Source organism: Xiphophorus hellerii, chromosome 20 (genome assembly GCF_003331165.1).
Source record: "Xiphophorus hellerii strain 12219 chromosome 20, Xiphophorus_hellerii-4.1, whole genome shotgun sequence".
NCBI lineage: Eukaryota > Metazoa > Chordata > Actinopteri > Cyprinodontiformes > Poeciliidae > Xiphophorus > Xiphophorus hellerii.
Genome location: NC_045691.1, coordinates 7,347,685 through 7,357,983, shown reverse-complemented (window position 1 = coordinate 7,357,983; position 10,299 = coordinate 7,347,685). Strand labels below are relative to the sequence as shown.

General features: G+C 33.9%; 1 protein-coding gene across 4 annotated transcripts; it reads right to left on the bottom strand.

Annotated features, from left to right (window-relative positions):
* Window positions 1-220: 220 nt before the first annotated feature.
* On the bottom strand, window positions 221-9,973 carry LOC116710342 (complement decay-accelerating factor). Of its 4 annotated transcripts, XM_032549342.1 has the most exons (13): window positions 9,772-9,973; window positions 8,270-8,455; window positions 8,013-8,112; window positions 6,878-6,948; window positions 6,595-6,777; window positions 5,337-5,402; window positions 4,185-4,283; window positions 3,993-4,049; window positions 2,687-2,725; window positions 2,568-2,609; window positions 2,410-2,461; window positions 1,161-1,236; window positions 221-951 (listed from the first exon to the last, which is right to left on the bottom strand). In XM_032549342.1, exons 1-12 carry the CDS (start codon window positions 9,842-9,844, stop codon window positions 1,179-1,181), a joined length of 1,026 nt encoding a protein of 341 aa, XP_032405233.1. In that variant the 5' UTR covers window positions 9,845-9,973; the 3' UTR covers window positions 221-951; window positions 1,161-1,178. The 4 variants fall into 4 exon arrangements, with proteins under 4 accessions (XP_032405233.1, XP_032405234.1, XP_032405235.1 ...); XM_032549343.1 differs by lacking the exon at window positions 1,161-1,236; XM_032549344.1 differs by lacking the exon at window positions 5,337-5,402 and having other exon boundaries at window positions 9,772-9,971.
* Between the last annotated feature and the right edge of the window lie 326 nt (window positions 9,974-10,299).

The window sequence follows — 10,299 nt, the reverse complement described above, 5'->3', positions numbered from 1 at the left end:
ATGCCTGGCTTCACACAGGAAGAAGCTGCAGTAAGAAACCACGAGGATGGGGAAATAGGAAAAATAAATTCTCTGAGGGTTCCAAAACAACAACAAAAATGTGACCTCTTACATGAAGTGCACGGTACAATAAGAATCATCAGTTTTTGGGACCGCAGGGTCAACAGGATACTCATGTAGACGTCAATAGTTTTCCAGTGATCTGAGCTTATAAAAGAACTTTAGTTTTTGATTTATATTTCCTCCTTTATGTATTCACACAAAAGTACATTTTATATACATTGCTTTATTGTTAAAAAACATGATTTTTTCCCCTTTTTTATCTGAAAATGTTACATTGTAGAGATGTTTTGGAATCTTTCTCAATGAAAAGGGTTTCTGTTGTTCTGCAGGGTAGATAAAACCACCCGAGAACAATAAACAATTATGAAAAGACAGTCAAGTCAGGAGGCGAATAACAGATAGCATCTTCACCAGCCTCCAATGCAGACTATAAACTGAATTAACCCCATTGTGTCCTTCCTGAACAACTTGTATTATGTCTCTGTTGTGATAAAATGGAATACAACAGGAAAACCTGGAAGCTCAAAGGATAAAGCTTTCTCAGGAACTTTAAACTGTGTGTTCTTTAAATTACTGAAATAATTTATAACATATGTAGAAAAATGGTTTATAACATAAATAGGACATACAAAAATATTAAGTGAAATAAAATATTTACAACTTACTTAGACTAATTATAAAAATGACTATAAAAAGTGCTTCTAAATATTAAGCTGTGACACAATACAATAGTATTACAATAGGTTTGGTCTTCTATTAAAAGTGCAAAAATAAAACTATAAATGAAAGCCACTTGTTTTGTCCAATGCTTGTTGGTAAGGCACTCAGAGTTTGGCAGTCTTTCATCTGCAGTAGATGTCCTAACAGATGGGTTCATTTCCAACAGATCTAAAAACAGAGACAAGAAAGCAAGGAGAAACTGTTTTATCAGAACTTGCATTTCCATAGTGGTAAAAAAAGAAAACTGACAACAGTGATGTTTCTTCTTGTTTCAACAGTGAGATTCATATCAGTACTTCACATTTCATAAACAAGTTAAACAGTATTGTTTGGTATTCTGATGGTCTTAGGTCAGAAAATACATATAAAATTGATACCTGAATGAAGAAGAACACTTAAAGATTTTGGAACTGTAATAACTCCGGCTTCAGGTCTTCTCCAGTGTCATATGAGCTATAGTGTCATCAAATAAGGAATTTGTGTGAGAATTATTGGGCTGTAATATTTATAGAAAAAAAAAAGGTTTTAATGCATTTGTAATTAGCATTCCAGGGAATTAAATGTTAGTCACTGTAATAGAAATATTTTTGAGAAAAATATTAAAGTACTGAAATCCAGTATCATTTGACAGAATGAATGCCCCCTTTCACCCGATTACACATTAGTAGAATGTTTAGCAACCTTGAACCTTGTGTTGCCCAGTCTAAACTGAGTGTTTTGTCTTCACTTCAAGACCAGATGACAAAAAGAATCCTGAACATCCTTCAGCCTGGGAAAAGGTTTCAAAGCTATTTCTAAGACTTTATGACTTTATCAGAGAGTCGTTATCATCTATACAAAACTTGGCATGGTGGTAAAGCTTCACATAAGTGGCCGACAAGCTAAATTCCTGCAAGAGCACATCAACGACTTATCAAAAGCAATATTTCCCAATCCTTGTCTTCAAGACACGTTGCCCTGCGTGCTTTAGGTGTTTCCTTGCTTCAGCCCAGCTGATTTAAATTAATGGTTGAATCACAGGAGTTTTCCAAACTGCTTTCATCTGAAAGCAGGAAAAAATCTAAAACACGCAGGGTGATGCGCCTTGATCACCAGGGTTGGTTTACCACTGATCTGCAGTGAACTTTCCTCAGTGAAGGTCAGAGTTCATGACCCAACAAGTGGAAAGAGTCTGGGAAAAAATGACATCTATGGGAGAGTTTGAACTTAAATGCAAAAGAGATAAAGTAGGATGAGTTTTAATTGGTAAAAATGAATATTTTAATATTCATTTTAAGCTTTTTTTAAAAAAAAGCTTTTTTAAAAAAGCTGTTAAACAGCTTTTAATGTTCGAGACATTAAAAGCTCTACATGCCTAACTGTTTTTACATTGGTTTGTTATTAAAAACTAACTAAACCACTACACAACATAACTCCTAAAGATGAATGCTTGTACATTGTTTCAGTGCTTTTCAGTAAATTTAATCTCCTATAATGGCATCAAACTGGTCAACCTTACTGTGCATTTATATGTGAGCATGCAGAGGTTGAAGGGACAGAACATGCAAAGGGGAATATTAGCATGAAAAAAGAAGAATTATAAAGACATGCAGTTGTTAGTAAATATCATAAAATAAAATTACTCACCCTTTTTTTCTCATAAGAAACTTGTTTAAAAAGAATGCAACTAGGCAGAGTACTGTGAAGAAAATGAAACAAAATATACCTTTTTTTTAAATAATTTTCCATTTCAGACATAGAGAATAGTAATATTAACTTCAAATAGACACTTTAATCCATGTTACCTATCGTAACAACCACCACACTGATTATAACAGCTGTATATCCTGTAATGACACAGACAAAATAATGTCAAAGCCCAACCAATGATAATGCATCTTTGGATTTCAAAAGAATAACTCACCTTTATCTTTGTTTATATTTAAAGTCTCTATATTCTGTTCTGTAAGAACAAATTAGTGCTGTTAGTGGATTTACAACATTACAGTTAAGATCAATTTAGTCTTTTTGGTTAAACATCAACACACATAAAAATTCACAATGCTTTAGAAAACTCATAAAAAATACTCATTCTGACACTAATGAAGTATAACATAAATAGTTACAGTATTATAAAAACAACACATAGCGCACAGCAGACATAGAGTATGTTATGTTATGTTTTCTGACAAACCCTAAATCAAACTACACCATCATATCTGCTTGTAACACATTAAACTACAATAAAACATCAACAGTACACTTTTGGCAGCAAAAATTAAGACTTAATTGTCTTTTATGGATCTTTCTTTGCTAATGTTTTCACACAAACATTCACCATGTTGTACTTTTGCAGTTTTGATCTGTTCATAAGCAATTCTATTTGGATTACTGAGGATTTACAATCAATAGTGTGAAGTCATGTTCTATGATCTATAGGATGTGCTGTTAGGAAATAGATAAATAATAGGTAGTAGCAGAAGTATTACAGTTTCACTAGGAGGTTACAATCTAATTTTTCATAATAGTCAACTTTAAGAAAGCCACAACCATTAGAAACAGGCTATAACACAACACTTTCAAAATATGTAATTAAATTAAATGTGAGATAAAGTGAGACAGGATAAATAATAGCTCTACAATTCATCAGAATACTTTACTACACAGATAAATAAACTGATATCCAACTGTTGGTTATTAAGTGGTTCTATGTTTACAGGTAAAACACAGAAATATGTTGGAATCAAAATGGTAAAAGGTTGGCAAGAAATTTATGTGTTGCCATAAAAACAATATAGAGCCCCAAAGTAAAAAAATAAATAGTCAAAAAAAGAAGACAAAAAACAAGTATAATGTCTCAGAACAAATACATGCAAATAATGCAAATATAAAAAAAGCATGTTATTGTTTTAGGAGGAAGACATATGTTATTATAGTTTAGGGATTAAATGGGGAACTAAATTAAAAAATTCACTAATGACACATAGGCCTTCTATGACCCATCTAATTTGCTATGATCAGCAGTCTACACTGAAGAGTTTCAACTTCCACATTGTCTTAGAAATGTAATGTAATTTCTTTACTGGTGTTATACCCAAACACATGCGATCATGATCATGAAAAAAAGAACCTTGAGACCTGCTGCAATGACAAATTTTATGTTAAAAATTTGCCTACCAGCTTGACTTAAAAACACATTTTAGAGCTTTTTAAAAGAACACTTTGGATACCTTTTTTTGAAGTACTGGGTGTAGTATTATTTTCCTCAGATGGTCTTTTTCTGTAATCTTTAAATGACAAAGTTAGCATAGTTATCATATATTTTCTAATTTGAATAAAACAAATGTGTTATCAGAATAATGACTTCTAACATCCATGCAACAAATATGCAGGCAGGATTACAAGTGAACATGTTTCTGTACCTTGTTTCAGTGTTGAGATATTTGTGGATGGTCTCGCTGTGACAGTTGTGGCTTTGTGAAGAGTTGGTGTGGCAGTCAAACCATTACCAGTGGATGTTTCTGTTACATAAAAATAATTATCATCGAAAGCTGAATGAGGGACAGTTTATTGTGAGTGAGTAGATTGAAAATATACGTAAGTGCTGTGAAAAAGTCTTTACCCTCTTCAGGAGCTCTGATTCTATTCCATCACCATATTTGAAAGTCAGCAAATTTGTTTTAAATGCTGTGTTAGATGCCAGATGTACACTAGTGCTGGGTCTTAAAAATGATTAATTGATTTGAATTGATTTTCCTTTGAATTGCCTGATAGCAATACATAGAAGTCTTACATTGATCCTGTAATATGTCTTCATGACTTCTCAATGATAAGCAGTTGTTGTGACAACACTAATTTAAAAAACTGTGGCAATTTAAGATTGAAAAACACAGGCACTGTTGAAATGATATATAATATTCTCATTCTTTTTTAAATTTTGCAAAAAGCGTTCAGTGAAACAAGTTCTGTCAGTTTCAGCTCATCTTGCAAGGCGTTTCAAGCAGAGGGTACAGAAATGCTAAAAGCGTTTTTCAGTTTGTACATGAAGAACATAAAGATGCAATAGTGACTATTTGGATTAGGAGCAGGAAAGCACTACACAATCTGAGCAAATGCTTTAAAATTTGAGGCAAAAATGTTTTCTGAATGACAGGTGCTTAAATACTTAGAAAACAAGCCAAAAAGAGACTTGTACACAACAGTCGTCCAGTGTGTATATCACCTGGTATGCAGGGAAGACATGCTAGCTTGTGAATTCTTAATTCTACAGGTCTTGGCAGTAATCGGACTGGGATGTGATGAGTAACATTTTTATAAAAATGTGGTTAATATATCAATTATTTAACAATTTTACAAGGAAAACAATTATTAGTCTCTTAAAGGGCCAGGCTAGTTTGGATCAGTTCTTTTTCTTAATATTTTTGATTATTATAAATATTTAAGTATTTTAAAGAAATCTGTCAAGGGGCAAATACTTTTTCACAGAACTTTATACAAATCCTGTTGTTAATATGTCACAATGTACAATGTAAACATGTAACTGTGGAAAAATAGATTTGTTATGCAGTCTATACCTTGTTCTGTTGTTGTGGGAGCAGTTGTAATAATGTTTGTTGTAATTTTGCCTTCTGTGGTCAAACCTATAAATAAGCATTTAGCTGAGATCATTCTGAATTCATATCTTCTGCACAGACTACATGTGCGACATGCAGGTAATTTTATTTTGACATGCACAGCAAACTTTACAACTGACAGTCATGCAGCATGCATTTGATTGTAGGTTTAATTCACAGAAAGTATCTAATTATGTTGCAATCTCTTATTCAAAACTGCTACTACTGCTATGCTGAAATTGGATGAATATGTTAGCAAGACACATTTTGATGAGTGACAAACAGTTTAGTGTTAAGTAACTTTTAGGTAAAGTACTCTGAAGTGTTTAGGAGTGAATGGATGATCCAGTTAGTACAGAACCCACAGTGGATAAGCACAGGCATAAAAGGGCAAATAGAAAAGAATGGTCTCATCCTTTAGTGCTCAGACATGAAAGCCAGGTTATTGTGCTAGGTTTCTATGGCGATCCCTTGGCAACTTCTGCTGTAAAGTGTGTACACTGTCTTCAGCTTAAAAATAAACGTATTTAATTTAATTTCATATTAGTTTTACAATTGGATAAAACGAGATAGAGCAAACAGAGATGGTCTTGTGACACACCTTTAATGCTTGTTAAAAAGCATGTTTGAGCACAACAACAACTGCAAACCCAGAAGATATTTCAAACCACGAATAAGGATTTCAGAGTAATGAACTGCATTCCAATCTGCCACTATTTAACCGCTCTTCTAGGCTATAAGTAAACAAACTTAGAAAGGCTTGAAGTGTTTTTTTATGCAATACAACCACAAATTACAGCATTGTTTCATTATTGTAACACATTATTGCATGTAATAATGGATCCTAAATTCTCGTCTTTTGCAATTTCTCTGTATGCCAAGAACAAAGGTATGTTTGCCTCTTTTATGGAAAAATTTGCATTTGAACTCATGCTAATGTTTTCTTTTTTGATTATGTTGGAATTACAGAGAGACTTTTTTTCAAAAACCTATAAAGTAAGTGAAAATGAACAGTTAGTCCTGATGAGGTTAGGTTTTCCTCTCAGGGTGGATCATTGTCAGTTTTATACGGTAGTGAAATGATAGACCGGACATCGAGTAGTTTTACAAGTAGTTGAAAGATGGTTTACATTATTCACAAATGTATTTGCAAACTGTTTGTATGTTGTCTTGGCTAATGAATCTTCTGTGAAGCCAGAAATAAAACACAAGAACTTACCAATGCATTGTGGAGGCTCAGAATCATATTTGCCAGTTTTGGTACACTGAATACTTTGATTCCCAAGCATGGTGTATCCTGATTTACATGTGAAATGTATAGTTTGTTGATATTCTGGTTTATTGTCACTACTCCAAGAATGTTCGCCATTTTCCACTTCAGTTGGTTTGGAGCAAGTGACAACTGAGAAAATGAGAAAAAGATCATTGCTGTTACATGTTCAAACATATAATAACAACAGCTGTGTAGAAAAAAAAAATAGTTCAAACTGAACAACACTTACTGTTACATGATGCCCTTCCAAACCACCCTTTTGGGAGGCAGTGTTTGTAGCTTGATCCACTGATCCGGTAACTGCATAAAGACAAAAGAAATAAAAACGAATGATAGTCTGATGAACCTTAAATAAAGTTCAACTTTGTGAAAAGGGCCTAATATTTAACAATTATGCTATTAATTTTATATTTTGCATTTACTCTTTTCAGATAGAGTTATTCTCTCCCCTTTAAGTAGGGTGTAACCTATCTTTCTTCCCAAAAATAACATTGGCTATGATCTCAAAATCCTCATGGAAGAATGTGGTATGAGCCGATGAAATCAAACTTGAACTACTGGGCCAACATTCCAAGAGGCATGTTTTAAAAACACAGCACATAATAAAAAAATCCAGAGTAAAATATGGGGGCAGCATCATTTTTTCTAGATAGAGTCAGACTTTTGTTCACAGTGGATGAAACACCAGTCAGCTTTGGATGACACTGGAAACACTGGATGCTGGAAAGTCAAAAATGAAGATGATTTTTGATTTTCAGCAACAGTGAGTTCAGGAATATAAGTACCGTAATAAGATAAAATTATATAGTGTAAATCCACATCCATCTCTTCCGTCTACTTATCAATGCAGGGTCACAGGGTAGTGCGTATCTTTAGCATCCATTGGGAAACCGTATGTGTCGTTCCTAGACTGGTTAGAAGTACCTCACAGGGTGTGCCCCATTAAAGGTTTTAAAAACCTGGCATTTCACTCAGGTTTTTACTAAACTAAATATCCTCTTACAACAGCATAAAAAGTAAAGTAGAAATTTTTTTTATCTTAAAACTGTAGTTTAATCTGGAAGCATGTATAAACAGGTCCATAGATCTTATGACTAAAGCCATTTTCAATCTGATGTTGACATTTTTTTTTTTCTTTTTACAAGTTTTGTTGATTTTCTTTTTTTTTTTTTTAAATGTGCATACATGTCCAAATGAAGATCAGATTGTTGTATGGTACATAAATGCTGGTATTGCAGCAATCAACAAAAACAGTCTGATTAGTCAAACTGCTGCAAGTCAAAGCATACACTTGATTTTCTGAGAGAACATTATGGCATTTAAGCAAATATTTACAAAATTTAAATATGTGTAATAATACATACCCTTCTTCACAGGTTACTTTAACCACTGAACCAAACAGAGTACCCTGGCTGGTATTAAATTCCATGTGTGGCTCTGCTTTAGGGAAACCACAGTCTTTCTCTTTGATATAAAAACACACACACACAGACAAGCACACCCCGACACGCACAGGCACACACAGATTAGATGGAGAGTATATGACCACATAAAGAATATTGGATATTGGTTATCCAATATTGGTTCATCAGATGTAATAAGCAAGTCAGCCAGGACTCACTCTTGCAGTTGAGATCTGGTTCAGTCCACTTATTATCAATGCAGTTCATGATCCCAGAGCCACTTTCTTTTTCATATCCATTGCTGCACTCTAATGTGACCTCGGAACCCTCTGGGAAATCATTTTTTAGGAGAGATTCTTCGGTGAGAACCATGTTCTCTCCTGCGTCTGGTTTAGAACATTGCGCTAGGAGAAAATAAAAATAAAAATTAAGAAAAAATACACACACTATCCTGGTAAAAAACCAGCCCCTTGCTCTACACTTCGCTTTGTACAAAGATTCTGGACTCAAGGCTACTGAGAAACGGTTGCTTGCTTAAGGTGTGGACTCGACTTGAGTTTTAAATTTTACCCACATGCTTCGTTTGGCCATGACGTGACGTGCCAGTTCTATGCTAAGAGGCTTACAGGAAATGCCCAGCACTGTAAACAACAATCCTCTACTGCCAAGAGGGGAACTCATCTGAGCTGAACTAGAGGACTGTTAATGTTAAGTCAATATTTGGAAGTGGCAAACACTACTTAATGGCTTTGTTCACTTCCTCCGCTGCCATTGCTAAAACTACAGGCAGACTACAATTCTAAAATAGGGCAGAAAATATCATCCTTCACAACTTCTCCTTCTGTTCACTGATTGGCCCAGAATAAATTCTTCCAGAGAAATTCACTTCAATGGGAGAAAATCCAGATGGACCAATGAAGTGAGATTAGAAACAAGTGGAATTGCATTGGAAGACAATGGCCGTGCCTATACAAAACGTATTGTGATATTTGGTCATTTTAAAATGCTTCTACAAAATATGTTGTAATTTGCTAATATGCTAATGAATAAATTAGCAATTTTATGTGAACACAAAAATCAATCAAATTTTATTTGAATAGCACATTTTAGCAGCAAGGCGTTTCAAAGTGCTTTACGTCATAAAAAGCACAAAAACACAAAGTCATGCAAGGTTAATTACCTGGAAAAAATATTAACATGACTGTAATTTGTATGTAATATTCACATTATACAATTCATATGAACTCCAGAGGCATAACTTCGCATGTAAATGAGGATGTAATTTAGGTAAAAACAACAAAAGGCAAAAAAAAAATTCCCATGGGGATTTAAACATGTACTACATTGTCTATTTTTCGTATGCTGTGGCTTAAGTGTTTTGAATAATAATAATAATAATAATAATAGTAGTAGTAGTAGTACACACCCTAAACTGCTGTGAACGTTTTGTCTTCTAAACCTTCTCTCTAAACAAAATTGATACATTTCTAATATGCTTAATTTTAAAACGCAATATTCTAATATGTCTATGTGGCTTTTAAAAGACAAATCTGTTTTAAGAATGTGACTTAGTAGTAAAGTCCAGGTTATTTTTAAATAAAGGCGTTCTTATTTGTCAAAGTAACCCTGACATTATGCAAATAAAACTTAAACTGCTTTTTTATAGCCTGTGCAGCAATATCAAATCTATAGCCGACTTCGCCGGTGCCGCATTACTGACCTGCAACATTACCAATAAATAGGTACAGGATGAGGAGTTTTCTCTGTCTGCGGGTGTCCAGTAAAACCTCCATCACAGGCTGTAGAAGGAGATACAAACTATCCGGATAAAGCTGCCTCTTCCTCAGTCCAACTTCGTTATAGTGGAAACGCGGCGTGTAAAGACGCTCCTAACATTGTAAATGATTCTCCTCCCACTGAAGACTAATAGTATCTCTGTTGATCAAGTCCAACACAGTTACTATAGGAAGGCGGTGAGGTTTTCAAAATAAAAGTATTGTTTGCTTATGGAAGTTTCTAATACGGTTATGGAAAACTTTTTCACAGTTTATTGTTTTTCTCCAAAGTCAAACAAATAGTTTTCATAAAAATATAACTCAACAGGATCCTAACCCATAAGCCATTTTCAGTTTTGATGACATTGTTTCCCCCAAATCTGTAAGCTGAATATAAGAAATTTTAGTAATTCACTTTATTTTGGAAAATACTTCTGGATATGTTTAGAAGTTTCGTTTTTGTTGCAGGCTTT

What these genes read in the sequence shown, in the direction of transcription:
- LOC116710342 (XM_032549342.1), bottom strand. Translation starts at nt 9,844, where the DNA reads ATGGAGGTTTTACTGGACACCCGCAGACAGAGAAAACTCCTCATCCTG. An exon ending in ACCAGATCTCAACTGCAAGA is followed by an intron (nt 8,113 to 8,269) that starts GTGAGTCCTGGC and finishes TTTATATCAAAG; the next exon opens with AGAAAGACTGTGGTTTCCCT. An exon ending in TGTGGTGGTTGTTACGATAG is followed by an intron (nt 2,462 to 2,567) that starts GTAACATGGATT and finishes TTTTCTTCACAG; the next exon opens with TACTCTGCCTAGTTGCATTC.